Source organism: Haliotis asinina, chromosome 5, assembly GCF_037392515.1.
Source record: "Haliotis asinina isolate JCU_RB_2024 chromosome 5, JCU_Hal_asi_v2, whole genome shotgun sequence".
NCBI classification, from domain to species: Eukaryota; Metazoa; Mollusca; class Gastropoda; order Lepetellida; family Haliotidae; genus Haliotis; species Haliotis asinina.
Window position 1 is genome coordinate 57,180,392 of NC_090284.1, and position 18,645 is coordinate 57,199,036.

Here is an 18,645-nt window from a genome sequence, read left to right on the forward strand (position 1 = left end):
CTAACATTTCCTTTTGATAGTGAAGACCGATGTCCATGTTAGTTGTCATACTTTGAGCTAATAATAATTAAAAAATAATATGTGCATTTATAATGCGCCATACCCCATTCACGAGGTGAATGCTCATAGCGCTAACAGTCAAAGCAGGCATATCATTACCCCGGATAATCCAAGCTGCCTGTGAGGAGCTAGAAGGTTATAGGTACATGACTTATCCCACCGGGTACCCATTTTTTGCTGGGTGAACAGAGGCAGTTTTGAACAAACTCACTTGCCTATGGTGAGACCACATGACTGAAGGAATGGGAACGCTCAGTAGTCAAGCTGCCAAACACCGTCACCCATCCAAGTACTGTCCGAGCTCAACTAATATGTGACCTGAGCTCCCTGCACCGGACCAATCGCCACCAAAGCTACAACTTGTTCAGCTTGACCTGATAAACTGAATACTAATGCAGTGCGTAACATTGTCACAACTGGTTGGGTCTATTATTGCGAGTGGATGAACATTTGTCAGTTGATTGTCCGAACAGCCGAGACAAAGTTGCTATTTAACACCTCAGTGTCGAGAAACTGCCAGCAATGTCTTAAATTTCCATGAACAAGAAGCTGCAGGTGATTTAATGTTTACGACATATGCATGCTTCGCAACGTTAATAACATTCTCTGCTCCCCTTTATAATGAAGTTAACTCGATCTGCCGTTTGTGCCATTTGACATACGGGTCATGTACATATGAAGGAGCTCAAGTCAAGCCGAACAAGCATTAATTCACTGTGAAACAGCTTGTGTTGACCTTTAATCGTCAAACAACGTGTTCATTCTCGATTAGAAGGTGTACGCTGAAGGATGAGACCCGCTACACGTGGTCGAGTACTTCTGAAAGTAAACACATAAACACATTCAGTACAACTCTACCACTTCTTTGTAAATAACATGTGTGCTCGGAAGATTGCTTAACTTCAAATCGCGTTTTTTTCAAATCTGTAGAAAAAAAGAGAACAGACGGTGCACGAACGAGGTGTCCCCCAGTGGAGGTTAAGTCATCTGTTACGATAACCTGTGGCTAGCAACTTACGCGAACAACCATAGGAGTGATCGTTGTGAAACCATACGATCAGTCATGTTTTATACTACATCATTTAATAGGATCAGTATGTGTGGTTGGTCGAGGAATGTATATAGCGCACCCTACCAACCTAAACTGTCACTATTCCTGATTAACTAAATGTTTTCGAGATGCCGGAATCCTAATGTCCCTTCGGAGTAGAAGAATCTACATGAAACGATCGAAAGTTGATTGGCATCGTCAGCGAAGTCTATAGGAAACCTTATGTCCGTATTGGATACACGGTGATTTAGATATACAGTAATCCTGGATCTAAAACCTCATCTCTAGTATAGAAGCACTGTACATGGAATAAACTATATCAAACATAGGCAGTGATATTTCTAGAATGTAACCTCCGTAATATGGAACCCGAACATGTTAATTCACACCTGAAACAGAGCTTAGTATAGAAAGGTTAAATGTATGTAGAAAGAATGCAGCTGTCGGGTACAGAACACTGTTTCTTCCGGTGTCTAAACAACGGATTCAGGAGTGGTGTGTTAGCGTAATCGGACTAGGTAAAGGTGTGTTGGCATAGGCTCATCATCTCAGTAGCATATGGTTTACACTCAATTAAAATTGTTTTACCTGATTATGAAGAACCTGCTGTTTCCTCGTCTCATCCAAGGAGCTAATACGTTTCTATGACCTATACATTCCAGCAATACCCTAACGCTATTCCTAGTAATAACCCTCTTACATGCTAGAATATCAAAGTTGGTTAAAATGCCTGGAAGCATAAAATGCAAATTATTTTAACTGATACTATGGTTTGCCATGTGGTACTACACTGAAAATTAGGATTTTGTTTCTCTAGGCGTTTGGAATTAACATAATGGTTGTATTTCAAATATACACAAACGTGTTATTTTCCAATGCGAAAACGATGCATTGCATCCTGTAATCCTGTATATTTCAACGAGTACATATATGATGACATCATCAACAATGTACATCAGTTGTACTGAATATATTTCTGACCGTGTAATTCACAGATATTTCTTTACGCTTAGTCCCCGATAGTCCGTGGTTAGATAAACGAGCAATTCCATTTCAACACCTTCTGAAAAAGTGCCTTGCTCGTTTACGCGAGGAAAGCAAGTCACTCGCAGTTATCAATGTACGCGTCTTGCCTGTAACTTACCCTCCGCTTCGTGCAGTCAGCGGCCACCGCCTGAAGTGTAAACCGATACCGGTGGAGATATCATGCGAATTTATTTTCTGCAAGGGTTGAAGGGGAACGCACGCATGTTTCTTCGCTCTCCTCTTCCTTGATGTGAAGGCACCCAGTGGCCATTGACACAGGACATGCGCTGTCACAGAATGTTTGTCAAATGACTGCGCAGGTCGGAGGTCACGGGACAGTGTCAGAGATCGTGAAGCGGGATGCGGTGAATTAAGACTCTGTTTTCTACAAGGAGTGGCCACAGGTATTCCTTAGGAGGAAGAGTACGGGCATCACCCACACCGGCCTGGCCTAGCGTTTGATTGATGCGATGCAACTATAGGCGAGATTGTATCGCGGAGGAGGAAGACACAATGTTTTGCTGTCAGCTTGGCCGAGGAATCCTGGAGCTCAAATACTTTTCATTGAGAAGATTAGTGTCTTGTTCAACGAGTCGCCGTTTAATCACCGTAGACTGTGGGAATACTGTCTGTCGGCTTCGCAGTTAAAACTTCTGTTGCGAAAGATAAGGATTCACCAACGAAGTCTCTTCTGTCGGAGTCGGTGTTTGTGTGATCGTGAAATTGGATATGTGTGTTTATAAAAAAATGATGGATAAACAAGGTAGGTTTCAATTTCTGCGTGGCATGACGTATTTTTATGCAGATTGTTAAACTGAAGATGATACATCTTTTATGCCACTGGTAAATTGCTCCACGAGACATGTCGCAATCTGTTGAGATTTTCAATACCTGTATATCAAAAAGGCGGGTGTCGCATTTCGCTGTACTAAGACGTTCTTACATGTCTGTGAAATTAAAAGCCCACGCTGTTTCAGATATAAAACCTGTCATAGAATAGACACGAAGTTATATCTAACTCCCCTAAAGCATATACTTAGGGAGTGTAATTATGTGGTGGCCATAATGGCCTACGTCACAGTAAATTAGCAGTCATGACATTCCAGATGATAACAACGTGTTCAACCTTAGGTTTCATCGCTGCTCATTGTCTTACCTGTTAGAAAATGAAACACCTTAGGTTTTCTCAACAGGTGATAGGTGAGGTGTTTTCTGAACAAATTCAGGGCCTGTCCATATCCAAGCCGCTGTTTGAAACATCCTAGAAGAATTTGTCTACGTGCATTCTTGAGTGGAAGCACTTCGAAAGGTGGAGGCTGGATCGAGATTCCTGGAGGTTTTATCAGATTATCCTGTGGTTTTAACTAGGGCAGGTGAATGCCGAAGCCGTGCCCCGCGACCGAGCGAGGTTCGGGGATCATGGGGACTCTAAGGGATCTTCAACTGGCCTTGCAGGAGAAGATCGAGGAGCTGAGGCAGAGAGATGACCTCATTGATGAACTCGAGGGGGAGCTGGACGAAAAGGATGCTCTTATACAGAGACTTTATCAAGAGCTGGACAAATACAGATCCATCCTGAAACCCGTCACCGACAGGTCCAGCTCCAGGGTCCCCGCCAACCATGGACCCGTGCGTGAGAGGAGCAAGAGAACCGCTATCTCGGCTGAGCCGGCGTCAGTTCGGTTTCTACAAGCGGCGTCATTCAAAAGTAAAAGAATAGCAAAGTCACAAACGTAAGTTTCTGTGAGATGTTGTATCTGTAGAGTTATGTATGTGGATGATAGTACCGTGTTTACAACATTAACCGTCGTGATTCAGGGTAAATGGTTTATGGGCGATGTCGACTTGTTAACATGGCAGCTCGGCTCTAATAATAGTGAAATGTCGTATTTTAGGTCCATGCAGCTCTGTTATATAGTAGATATGTCTGTCCGAGATGGCAATACGTGTTACAATGTAAACTACTGAGATCGATATCCAGGCCGTATTTTATCACTATGTAGAATCGTCAGCTTTGGTGGTTAACGGGTCATTATAGACTTCCTGAGCAACAATAACCAGGAGAAATGTACTGAAACATTATACTAGTTTCACTATTTCACAAATATGTACTTTTCGAGAGTGAATTGTCTATGAGTGAGTGAGTTGGAATTAAATCCACAGTAACTCGGTTATGTCACAGCGCGTGAGCTTCAGGTGGGAGAAAACCCCGAGACGTTGCAAGTCACAGTCAATTATCGCTTTGGTGAAGCTTTCGAAGAGATTCGAACCTAGAGTCTTAAATTCCAACTGACCAAATGGACGCAACTCCAGTGCCTTCGATGTTTCTACCATCAGTGCTAGGACAGAACTAGGACAAACATATCGACTTCTCATATCGGTTTCAGTGATATATATGTTACTTTGCTAATCGTTAAATTCTCCACAAGAACCTTCAAGTCAACTACACCCACCGCAGAGCTGCCCTGTAATACCTAATCCCACAATCCAATTATCATATTGTTAATGTAACTAATCAAACAACAGCGATCGATAGGGGATGATGGTATTTCTGGCTAAATGAACAGGATATTCATATTTGAAATCGATTACCTAACATAACACTGATACGATTATGTTCAATACTGATGATCAAACGAAGGCAGTATATCAATGTGGTGTTCATTTACGGCTATGTTATAGGCATTGATATCCACGCCCCCGTTCCTTTAACACCACGTGTTATATTTCTTAGAAATTGACGTGATAGGTCATTTGGGACATTAAACCTTTTCGTTTATGCGTTATACTGTGCGGCAAACTTTGACTTTTAGACGTATAGTTGAAATGTAGAGGTTTATAGGAGGGTATCAACGTTATTAATAAGAAAATGATATTAAACTGCATGCGTTCACCATAAAGTAACGGAAACATTTCAGTCTGGTACAGTAACTGGTTATGTTACTTATCACTACGTTGATAAGAACAACTATTTTAGCTACAAAACCAAATCTCACCCCACATGAAAACTTCCACATGAGTGAAAAGCCAATCGGGAAAGTGGAAAAAGATACGTAAGACACGCCAATCAGAAATTGCAGTTCAAAGTCATCTGTGGGGACAAAGCTTCCTTTCCAGTGTTTCGTCAAAGCATACATGAAACCGATTCTGTTTAACGGTTGAATGTAACGCCGTCGATTCGTCCCGTCGAATGCAGAAGCTTACCCTCGGTGAACATAACACAGATATATCTGCAGCCTTGCTCTAAGGCTATACTGAATGCTGGACCCATGGATGTCTAGTAATTCTATCCTTTAAAGAGGCAAGTCCAGATAAGCTGATAGTACGTCTAAGGGTGCCTGTCATTAAGAGGGACAAAGTGTTTTAAAATATTTACATTTTTAGAATTTTTTTATACTAGTATTACTGTAGAGACTTGTGCAAGTTTCATACACACGTTGCTTCAATTACCATCACTCACTCACCAATCAGCGCGATCTCTCTGACCAAAAGCCAGCTTCATGCCATCACTCGGCACGTACTAGCTATCGTTATGCCTACTGACGAGCTGTGCTGGTCAGCGTCTGGTCAGTCCAGTCTGAGTTATCCGAGATAACGGAAACAGATGTTCATGGTTACTGAAGCATCTCACTTAATGTATTACAACAGATAACAGCGTAACAGTTCGTGTATGTTTTATGTCCAAACAGTATGTATCATTCCGGGGCGTAGCTATTTATGAAAAAAAAGCCCAATCTTACACATGATGTGTGCTATGAAACGTGGGCAAGCTGTCAATGCTATCTAAATGTAAAGCTTTGGAACCAATCGCTTGCTACGCATCTGTCATTTGGTATGTTACCTGGAACATGGTTCAGCTTGGTTTACTTGGGTATAGGGCCCCGATCCACAAAGCGTTCATAATGTTACGACCTGTCGTAACTCTATCTTTTACCATAGACTTACGAATATGGACACCCTATGTTGAGGATCGGGACTCCTATGGGTATATTATATCGGAAACTGGAGTACGCTTTACAAAGTTCCATTTAGAAAGGGTCAAATGTAACACGTATTTGTTAATACACCTTCACAGTGACTCCAACCAACACTTCATATGTTGAAACAGGTAATAGTTGTCCTTGCCCTACCCATGGAATTGTGCCCATGCGTGGCCATTAGATGCCAATCCCAGTTTGATCTTCTTATGTAAGGGATAACTCCGACACGTAGGAGCGAAACTGTAGTGATTCTTGACACAATCCAAGACATCTTGCAAAGATCCTAGTTTTGTCTTCATATCTGTTGTTCAACTGGACATGTTAGTTCTTACGTATCTACGTATCTGAGGCTCTTCAAATGGATAGGATTAATATATACAATCTTAACTGTCTGGCGACACTGACTGCATGATTACGAAATGTGCCCAATCATGTTTATTTAAATTATATTAGATCCGATTCTGTCACATAACCACAGTTAATTTGTCATCAGGGATGTTGTTACCATTGATTGAAAAAGCCCGGGTTGCACTTGATTGTTGCTAATATAAAGCTTTGCAACCTATCGGGGACAAGAATGGGCATGCTATGCGCCTGGTCGTGCCAGGTTATAGCAACATGACAACCGGAGTTCTTTAACGTAATTTGAGTAGTATATATAATCATTCTTTCAAGATTCTATTCAAATATACACTTGCCCAAAGGGACAACTGGAGTTAGGGAATGAGTCAGTGAGTGAGTGACTGAGTGAGTGAATTTGGTTTTACGCCGCTTTTAGCAATATTCCAGCGATATCACGGCGGAGGACACCAGAAAATGGGCCTCATACATTGTACCCATGTGGGGAATCGAGCCCGAGTCTTTGGCGTGACGAGCGAACGCTTTTACCTCTAGGCTACCCCCACCGCCCCGTTAGAGAATGAAAGTGGATATCGTTCAAATGGGAAACCCTTTAGCTACACATCTCATCAATCACGTCTTCTCTGTAGTCACCTTTGCCGCTTATTCAACGGTAAGGCAACACACATAACCCAACTTATCGAAGTTATCATTCCGTATGGTTCTTACGACAACCGTGGGAATAACGGTATCCCCTAAACTCTCAAATCGGAACGTAAACACATACAGGTGACTGAAACAAGCAGCTACATTCAAGTTGAAAATTCATTTCAGTCAGATGGAAAATTCAGAACCTGTGTAAAATCAAAAGTTGCTGCATTCAGAAGCTTAGCATCACGGTATGAATGGGAAACAATTTGGTCTGCTTGGCAGATTAGCGCATATGATGTATGTCGTTATAGAGAAATTCAATTACATGTATACGTGTAAAGCCGTGACTCTGGTCACAACTTTGGTATTCGGGATTGGCAAAGATATTCAAAAGCCGCTCGCATCCTGCACAACGTGGGCATGACTGCACGATTCATCAACTTCATCAAGTTCAAAAACTATATGTTCTCAGTTAAACGGAATAACCTTCCATCTCTAATGTTTTCACCTTGCACCTACTTTGGAAGCAAAGTACGCCATGATCAGATATAATCAACATATTCTTAAAGTATGGAGCTTACTTATTAATCTCCAAAGGAATGTCTGCTTGTATAACAGTGCATCGCCTGAACAGTGATTGTGTATTACCGTTAAAATGTTTTACAGTGTTGTACGACCAGAACGGATCTGGTGTTATAATCATGGAAATAGTTTTGCCACAGTCTATTTCATATTTCAATATTACCACTCTAGGTCATAGGAAGACACGATTTCGTGATAAGCCTTGTGGGCTGATTTGAATATGTTACAGGTTCAGGAGTACCAACAATTAGAAGACTGTGTTGTACGATGCTGTCGTGAAATATTAACGTTTGTCATATGAAATCGTGCTTTCTAGAAGTCCTTCAGAGTAACAGGCTTGATGTTTGCTGGCGATACTTAGTTCAGGAGCTAACAATGGCATAATGATTTGTTTTGTACCGGATTTGTGAAAGAGGTAAGGATGCTGTATTGCCTTGGTTAGAGGTGATTTGTATGCATCATTGACAAGCACGTAAGTAATACGAAATTGACGTTGACATTGAGGACATCCTCTCCTTTTTGCATGTGTATAACAGGAGAACACATTCTATTTCTCTTCACCTACAGCTCCTGGTAGGTGTACGATATATTTAATATACTTTTAAATAATCTGAATGCACAGCGTTGTCTGGCTTCGAGAACTGTTTTACCGCAGCCAGGAAGGTATAATGTTAGGCCTCTAATGAATTTGAGTTGGATGATTTGATCGGTTAGCCCGAGGTCCAAAGGATCATTCTTCTACAGTATGCGGTATTAGAATGTGGCCGTTTTCTGTGTAATGAGGTAGATCTTCGTCTGCCTCGGAGTATGATTCACCTGTGTCTGTTAGTAAAAAAACCCTGACCTACAGAGCAGGAGGGTTTAGGAAAATGATAAGATTCCTTAAGTAGGATTAACCAGCTACCAAGCAACAACAATGTTCACCTATGTGCTGCCATTAATATAAGAAGAACGCCCTTAATATAACACCTAAGAAGCACTAATAGCGGCAACTCAACGTAACCAGTTAAACGCGTGTATTTAAGGTGCTAAATCAAGAGGACCCGAATCACAGTTACATTATGTTCTCAACTAGCATCCACTTAGGCGTGCTTAACTTGGACACTCAGCTGCAGGTATCGTATGACCTATTCCCATTTTTACATTAGGTCATGGACTACGCATTTTGACATTTGTAACACAAGAATCTAATGTCGGTGTTGACTGAGGCACACGTCTAGAAGACGTCAAGAGATTAGCTTTAACCCAGGCACAGTGGCGAGGTGGGAGCAACTATGTATCGGATTTATACCTCAGCTCCCGGAGATTACCATCGTTACAGGGGCTGTTATAAACCTATAACTTCTGGTAAAATATGCCCAACTAATTCAGTGTATAACTTCGCGTTTCCTGCTGTCTGTTTGATGATGCAGTGGTTTGTAAATGATGACAGTGTATATCTTTTCGTTGGTATTTGTGTATACAGGAGGCACTTGGATAATTAGAAGGGATTCTTTCGTGACATAAGTATGATTCCTGCCGCTGGAGTTAATTATATTTATGCATGCAGTTTATTTTGTTAAACGGTAAGGCCATGCATATCATAGAGTGTTTGTTGAGCCAAAGTGTCGCTTCAGGTTTCAATGTAAGGAGTCGGACGTGTGTTCGTATATATTGATGCCATTGTATTCCAGTAGCGATATTAATGCTCGGATGTCGAACATTGAAATGCCTGGCTCAATGTCATATAGCTGAAATGTAGACCAACGCTCAGCCCCAGCTTATATTATAATATACATGTACTTTTCATACTAACAAATAAGCCCATTTAAATTGGAATGGAGTCCTAGTGAGCTGGGAGATTCCTTAACCATTTTGCAGTATTTCGCGGGTGAGTTTAGTTTTACGCCACACTCAGCAATATTATACAACTATATGGCGTATTATTTCAGAGAGGACTAAGCAGTAGTGTGGTTCTTTCTTTCTTTATTTTCAATACTGAAAGGTCACAGGCCTATAGTATAAAGACACATCATATTACACATCATATAAAATCATATGAAAACCTGATCTCATATCATACCATGTTATGCCATATTGCGTCAATTTAGATCATATATAATGTGGTTCGAGAACTGTGAGACAGACTAATGTTGCAAATGCGATGCTTAAGAACCAACATACAATACACCGGTTTCTGAAGTGATATCGCGCCCCGGTGGTAAACTGCATGCATTTATGTAAACGATAATAACAATATATTGAAATAATCTAGTGCTAAAACGAAATATTTAATCGAATAAAGCTATAGATGAGTATACAGTTTGAAACAAAACCAATAAGCATGACATTACTTCTTTGACCATTCAAATGTATGACGACAAGTGGAGAAATGTTGACCCAGTAAATCTGTAATCAAGCGTTATTGATATTTATAACATTGGAATACCGATGCTTGATTACCAGGGATCCCGGAGGACGTTGATTACATCGATACTGACATTTGTCTATGGCTGCCATTATCTGGACCAATACTCTAAATACACTTTATCTATATACACTAACACTGAATGACTGATATGTATAAGATATACACTGGTTGCATTTAGATGGCGAGAAATCAATAACCATTATTCCTTTGTGGCAGCCAGTATGCATGTATGATTGATAGGTATTGATATACATAACGAAAATAAGCATGGTTCATTTACAGGTATGAAAGCCGGTCTTGATCGAGTAGGTGTTGTCTTGGTGTTTGCAAGAAAATCATACACATTTGTTCTGCAGTTGTGTCTGCACGTTATTCATCTTGGCGGAAGTTGAAGTCATGGTTATTCATACATTCATATTTGATACGACTTTACCAGTGATGTATTGGAAACGAGCTATATTGGATTAACGAAGCCTAATAACGCCAGGAAAGCGAGATCTCCCATATGCTAGAACACAACAACCGTGCACGTATAACCTGTATTTTGAGCGTTCTATACGTAGCTTCGATAACAGCTTACGTTTTCACCGGCTACCCCTTTATACAACGGCATATTTCTGTCACGTGATGATGCACGTCTCGATAAAATTGTGATCCGATGCAAGTGTTAATACGTTCTTAAATGCCAGTACGATAATGTATGTATGTATGTATGTATGTATGTATGTGTGTGTGTGTACGTATGTGTTTGTGTGTGTATGTATGTGCGTGTGTATTCATTCATTCATCACTCATTCGTTTGTTCGTTCATTCGTTCTTTCTTTATTTATTTATCTATTTATTTATTTCCATGTAAGTAACATTCATACTGTGTGGTGGCTGTCGGTAAACAATTTCGTCTTGACCAGTGATTAATATGGTGGCCATGCTGTCGCGATACGATCACATTCTATAAACCATGTCGCCCAACTGGCCCGTCGATCCATTAGATCGCCTCATGCTACCAACATAGGATGTAGTGGACTTACGCTAACTCCAACCTCCAAGGGATGATTTTTGAAAAGGCCATTTAATACCAGTGATGCCGATCAGTCTCCGACCCATCTAATATATCATCTTCACATGTATCACCAACATAACGATATTGTAGAAGCTTAACCCGAACAATAAAATAGGATCAAACTCGTCATTAACTGGACTCGCTGCAATGTTGTTCATCAACAAGGCCGTGCACGGACGCCGACATCAAGGCGTACTGGAATCTTACCACAGTTTAATTAGACACACGCAGTCAGGTGCTTGCTTGCGTTTTTACTCCCCTGTTGATTTAGTTTGTGAAAAAGTACAAGACGCTAGCGTCAGTAGTATTGAGTTTGGCTATCTCACGGTGGATTCTTCGTACATACACACGGTCGAGACCGGTTGTGTTCTCGGTGTAGGATTTGTCAAAGTCAAGAGTACAGGCGGTAGGAAAGGCAAACATTTCCTCTGTCACTTTTTTTACCTTAGCCTATAAAATACCCCAAAACAAGGCCAGAGATAAACTCTTTTTCCAAAACAAAATTGGAAAATAATTATCCACGAGACTACGCACACTGCTGATGATTGTCTGTTCAAAGGACCTGAAATTCGGCTTTGATAATTATATACTAGTGCATGTTGACTAAATACATAAACATGATCATATAGTAATAACTGTTTCCATCAGAAGGATGCCATTAACGGTATCATCGATGATATCCTCCGAACGACACGACAAACATTGGTTATTCGTCTGTGCATCCTTTAGAATATATCGGCATGTACTCATTCCACGCGGACCCGTCAAGATCACGGGGTAGAATAGGTCTTCAGCAACCCATGCTTGCCATAAAAGGCAACTATGCTTGTCGTAAGAGGCGACTAACGTGATCGGGTGGTCTGGCTCGCTGACTTGGTTGACACATGTCATCGGTTCCCAACTGCGCATATCGATGCTTATGTTGTTGATCCCTATATTGTCTGGTCCAGACTCGATTATTTACAGACCGCCGCCATATAGCTGGAAAAAACTAAACTCACTCATTCCACGCCCGCGCGTGTCACACGTGTGACATCGTCACACATAACACCTTATAGTGATCCTCAACATTTCCCTTGGTAATTACCAGTTTCATCCCCTCCACATGGCTGCATCCCATGAATCCTTTATGCCGAAAGGTCCTGTTGCTGGCTACCATAGCGTAACTCATCACCCTCATCAGTAAAGTCATTCTCCTTCCACTGCTCTACTGTGAAATTGACAATCGCCATTTTAAGTGTTGCCTGCCATATGTTCCACTCACTTCGATCTGAAAGGTTGACAATAAAATGCACTACTAAACGTTGAAATACGTTAAAGAAGATACGATGGCACGATGGCGTTTTGGGCCATATACATTTTGGCAAGAGATGAGCTGTTTCACATTTTAGGGCCGTATTGTGAAAAAGGCATTTTCAAAGATGTGTGGTTTTAGTGGAACGTTTCGAACGCTGATGCAGCTTATTTTTATAAGGATTCACGTAACAGTTTGCTTGGATCTGTGCTTTCCTCGCACATATGTATACGTCCCACTTCCGAACGTCATTGAAAGCGGTTTGGAAAGATAGAAGATTTAAGAACCCTTACAGAAGGATAGAAATACTATCGTGAAGATTATTTTTACATTTCTAATGAACACTCTACTTCAAATGTAATCTGCCGCCGTTTGAACATGTTGCAGTTCATCTGTAATAGATAATGAAATCAGCGTTTCCGGAAATGGTCAATTTCATATGAACGCGAAATGGACTGTATCTCATTACCCCTGACCTTGACTGCAATACGATAGTGTGGATATCTCTGCAATAACAAACAGGGGTATATAGCAGGACATGATTGACAGCCTGGCAAAACCTTTGATAGTGTTTACTCTGGTCAGTTGAGCATCTGCTCACAACGCTCCAGGGGTCAGAGAAGAGGTGGAGGACATATGGCTCTGAGGGGTAGTGGCCTGGATAGCGAGTTAACACCTCGTCCATGATGGCACGTTATTAGAACACTTTAAGAAGGGTCTTAATGGCGGATTCATTACACTCAAGAAAGTAGCTGATTACTTGGATATGAAGTGCGAACTGGGCAAAAGACAGGAATTGGGGGCTTTATCGAATGGGTTAACATAGCTAATAGTGACTTGCCACGTGTCTGTCTTTGGAAAGAAAGTGTGCAAATATAACCTTTCTTAGCTTTGGGCATCAACGTCCTAAGATTATAGAAACAGTTTTGACGCTTATATTTTCGTTGCACTTCTTCGTACCAGAAGAACCTTAAGTTGTAAGTTAAATTTTTTTATTATTATTTTTCTAATATTCCTATGACTAATGCACCTTGGCTAAACCAGCTTGTAGTTTTACACAAGGGCATAATGGAACCAAAACCTGGCTGCACTCAAGTTCAAAAACATTGATTCTCTAATTTTGACTCGCAGAGTACTATTCTAAATCAGACCGAATTCACTTGGAGAGGCAGCGATTGGTTAAGGGTGTCTTTCGAAAAAACATGAGTTTTCCTTTTGGGTTGTTTTGAGAATGAGTAATTACATCCGCTGCTGCATAGCGTTATCAACGTATCTGAAACCTTTTGTACTTTTGACGTATTATTCTTGAGTTTTCCCTCCTCAAGTGTGACATGAGCATCTGAACTACAGAGAAGTCATTGCCAGACATAAATAATATTTCTTCCAACGATGAGGAGATAGACTGGATGTTTTGCGGAAGGGCGTAGCCGTTTTCCTAAGCTAGAGTGCTATTTATGTTGGCTGAAATGAACCAGAAAATCGGGTATATCTAGAACTGATCATAATTACTCATATTGCTGTCGAAGGAAATCCTGAGGCCAAGGGTACCACTTGACGCACGTTGATGTATTGTATAGAAACAAATAATCACATTTAAACTGAAAAGGAGCCCCGTTGAAATGGATAAACCTGATGAAATCTAGACTTACTTCATTTAGAGCTTTAGCATTGCAGGAATGGCTAGTGAGTGAGTATGATCTCACGCAATATTTCAGCAATATCACGACGAGTTACACCAGACATGGGCTTCACACATTATACCCATGTGGGGAATCGAACCCGACCTTGGACGTGACGAGCGAATGCGTTAACCTCTAGGCTACCCCACCACCTAGCGAGTAGGGCTAGGCGGTAGGGAAAATAATGTGGTTCAGGGACTGTGAGATACACTTGGTACTAGAGAGTGGGTCTCAGCTCCAGCGTAGATGAAGGTAAATGACCTTCGTACAGCTAGTTCATTTCACTCAGTATCACCCCACGTCCTTCCTTTACCGTGCCGTAAATCGTGTCAATATCGACTACCATTTCAGTCTTAAACCCGACGCCCTCATTTTATCAACAAATAAGCCAGCATTGTAAAGATTTATTTGCTCATTACAAGTTCATTGAACAACCGACACTGTGGAGGAGGACTTAGAGAGCTGGATTTGAGAATGTTATACTTTCGGGAATCGCATTTGTGGAAAGAGTTAAAGTTCAGGGTCGTAATTTACTCGATCGGATTGTGGAAGGTTTTAGCTGAAGCTTTGTTTAATGCTTTATGCCTTGACAGTCACCTGAACATGTCTTGGCAGTAACGGGTATTACCTGGAGATGTTTCATTGCTTATTACCTGGAGATGTTACGATGCTTGGAGTGATTTGAGTGTTCACACAACCCTGTAGTGCAAATCGGCATTTGTAATAATATCCCACGTAGTTGTTAGCCTGTTTGACCTCTTACAGCAAATTTAATAAAGTTGCTTATATTTGACAGGAATACATATCGCGTAGTTTACTTTAACGGACTGTATGTGTGTGCTGGTGACTGACTCGATTATGCCATTTGATTTGATCACTTTCATGAATGTGCCCAGTTTAAGATGGTTATACGCAACACATGCTGATCATCTGATCACAACATCAATCTGGTCCAGGCTCGATTATTTACAAATCGCCGCCATATAGCTGCAATATTACTACAGTATGGCTGTGCGCTGGAGAAAGGAATTGTGTGCCGTAGGTGCCTTCAAAACGTTTTCTGTAAATTCTGCGAATCGAAATTGCTGATGTACAACGGATTATTCACTGATAAATTTAGAACTTCATTACAGGTTATATTTTTGTGACAGAAGTTTTGTTTGTCTCCAGATTACGTTTGCCACGAACATGACTGTAACCGTCAAAGCTCCCTGTAGCCGTTTCTACGAAGGGAAACTATTATCACAATCGATCTTTGCAAACCTCATCACTTTCGTCAACCGAACTACATGTCACAAGAAACAAATCAAACATCAATCACTCTTGCGTTCTTAACGTCTGAGGTGCTCACTTCACATAATTCTACAAGTCACGTCGATATTAGTTGATAGTCGTCGCGCACTTATGAGATGGATGAAAAAACATTGCACAGATCGCCAAACCCTTTCCTGTCGTGTACAGGTAACTTATAAATCATGCATCGCTGTGCTGTAAGTGGTTTACGGACAGTGAGGTATCGATAGGGAATAGGTGACCTGCCTTCTACTGCGGGGTCATCGTATGCTGACGCATTAATACTGTATGAAGTTGAAACACCAGAGACTACATATTTGGGTGGAAGTACAGTAGAGATGATGGAAACACAGAGAGTTGGGTGGAAATGGTGTCGACGCATGCAAAGCAAAACCAGTAACGACGTGCTGTTTTCGGAAATGGTTTTTCCACCAATTAACTCGCTAAACTTAGAATAAAGTAGAGCGATGTGACTCCTGTGTTTCATATTTAGGTTTATGCAGAAAGATTCAGAGTGACCACAAATCTCTCAAAAACTTGTATCACAAAAGGTAGGACTTCAACTTTCCAACAGTAAACTTATACCAGCAGTATTCTAACAACTCCAGCTATTAGTGTTTGCATTTCATAACATTAAACATTCTGTTTGCTGCATTCCGTTTGTATTAAGGTTTCATAGAGTGTCGTAGAATTCAAGCTCCGACTTTGTTCGAACAACTTACGGTACTGAAGGTCGTTTAATGTAGAGTCTGCTTCCAAAATTGATGCATCAATAACGAAAACAATATCAATGTTTTAATTTACTCTGTTACTTTCTCTTGTTTTATAGGTGCATAATTGGCTAGCCTCTGTGTGTGTTTATTACTCTGCTACCAAGATTTGGGATGGGGGTGAGTGTCGGGGGTGGGGGTTGGGAGGTGGGAGGTGGGGATTGAATGGGCAGTATACGCTCACTGTTTCGCAAACACCTTGTCTCGTGACTATACCATACTGATTCATACACATGAGAGTGCTACAAGAGGAATGATATAATCAACTCTTGGACATTCTAACGAAAGTGAAAAGCAATTGGTCGCTTTTATTTACGGCCAGCTGCATCTGTTTACTCAAGAAGGTTTTCTGTGGCCTTGGTATTTTATATTAGTGAGTGAGTTAGGTTTAAGGGCGCTTTTATTAGTATTATTGTTATATTTTTACTTTGTGTGCTGGCGATTAGGTGCCTGACTCTGAGTGAGGGACTCAACCAAAAAATAACATATGTTCCTGTTATATTACTGTGTCAGCTATATGCGAGTGATGCAGGCCTGGGATGTATATACCCCCTTATTGAAACCCTTGACCATGTGTATGTTGTAGTATAAAGTAATAGGGATACTGTGGGTCACAACTGTTGCTGTGAACATTTACGTGTGCAGCGTTAACGAGCTCTGCTTGAAGGTGTGCCTGCTGATGGAACGACATCGTGAACGACGTTTGATTGTTTCAGACTATGAATGTCTTGATTACACGATGCCATTTAGAAAGTGGTCAAATGCAACATATGTCATATTTGGGATTTCACTTTCTTAGTAAAGTACAAATTCTAGTACTTTTTCGGTTGAGTCCCATTCGGGATTCGAACCCGCACCCTCAGAGTCAGGCACCTAATCGCCAGCACACAAAGTCAGCCGCCTAGCCCGCTCAGCTATATGCTTGTGGACCTTGTGGAAGTCGCGGTGGCTGAGCGGGCTAGGCGGCTGACTTTGTGTGCTGGCGATTAGGTGCCTCACTCTGAGGGTGCGGGTTCGAATCCCGAATGGGACTCAACCGAAAAAGTACTAGAATTTGTACTTTACTAAGAAAGTGAAATCCCAAATATGACATATGTTGCATATGAATGTCTTTTTTTGCACATACAGTTTATCATGTGTGAATACTCCGATATATGCATAACCAATAGCTCAGTTGTTCAAGAAAAACTCGAATCCTATTAACTATCCAAGCCGCACGTATTCGTGGCAACATCCTCACCCACTTAATAGATGATTTCTCTCGCATATTCATACAGGAATACCAGATTGACTTAAAGCTTCTTATAAAGCTTATTTAGCTAGCTGGTCTAGCGTGTCCTCTGATGTTTTCAGGTAAGCACCGCCGTGATCAATCACTACACAGTCGTAATACAGCAGTAATGTCATGCACACGAAACAGTTCGCGGTGTATGTCTTCGTATTCTTTCTCTCTTCGTATTCCACCTGTAGGCATTGTGTCAAGGTCGCACCAAACCTCTTTAAGAACAAAGCAGTCAAGATCCATTATAGGATACAGTTAATATTCAGATCAATATTTATGGCTTGATACGCTGATTGTAATATAGACGTTGACCGTACACGGGTTATAGTACTGTTTTTTCTGCATTTTCATGCGCATTGCCGTACCAATCTTCACTGTGAGGCGACCTTATGAATTCATTTTGACAGTAATTTGCATACTTGTGCCAAGCACAACAGACATATTTCCGTTATTAGTGGATGAGGATCGTTTACCGTAAAGCTTCGTATAGGTACACAAATTAGAACATAAATGGATCCATTATAAATATGTGTCGAGGAGAACACATTGTGAAAATCAAGAGTGTGAAATGATATGTATAGGTAGTTGTGAAATCAGCGAAATTACTTTAAAAAGAGGCTAATTTAGCATTAACAACACTAAACTAGACAGAGAGCACACCCTCATCTCAGAGATTAACAGTCTCATAATGCGGCATGATAATGTATGTAACTGCTGCTGGTGATGATGATGATGATGATGATGATGATGATGATGATGATGATGATGATGGTGGTGGTGGTGGTGGTGATGATGATAATGAAGAAAGCTTCAGTTGAAAGCTATTTCCTGCTCGGCAGGACAACGTGTTTCTCCTTCCGTTCCATCGTTTGCTATCCCCCCACATCATTGGGAGAACGTTCTTTAGCACGCGTATTATTTATGGAATGGTCGTCTGTATGGCATGGTGCATGTTAGAACACAACTAAAGACTGAGGCATCCATGCTCCGTCCTGGAGATTAACCGTGTCGGTCAGTTTTAAGATGCTTTGGACATTTTTTTTAATCTCACATACGATTGCTTGTGGTAGGTTGATTATGTTTGTAAGTGAAGAAATATCTTTCTATTGCGGTTTGAGTCCACAAGGAAGATGAAATGCAAATATTTTCAGTTCCACTGTCATTCACG

At 41.0% G+C, this 18,645-nt stretch overlaps 1 protein-coding gene across 3 annotated transcripts in view; it reads left to right on the forward strand.

Moving 5' to 3' along the window:
• LOC137284908 (cGMP-dependent protein kinase 1-like) overlaps nucleotides 1–18,645 on the forward strand; it is a 114,650-nt gene that overhangs the window by 48,211 nt on the left and 47,794 nt on the right. For 2 of the 3 annotated variants that reach the window (XR_010956929.1, XM_067816952.1), the window contains exon 1: nucleotides 2,368–3,870. The exons of the other annotated variant lie outside the window; for it this stretch is intronic. Coding sequence is in view for 1 of the 2 variants with exons in the window: in XM_067816952.1 (XP_067673053.1) it covers nucleotides 3,515–3,870 (356 nt within the window). In the remaining variant the exon portion in view is untranslated. Of the gene's footprint in view, nucleotides 1–2,367; nucleotides 3,871–18,645 lie in introns of those variants that run through there. 3 annotated transcript variants of the gene reach the window in all.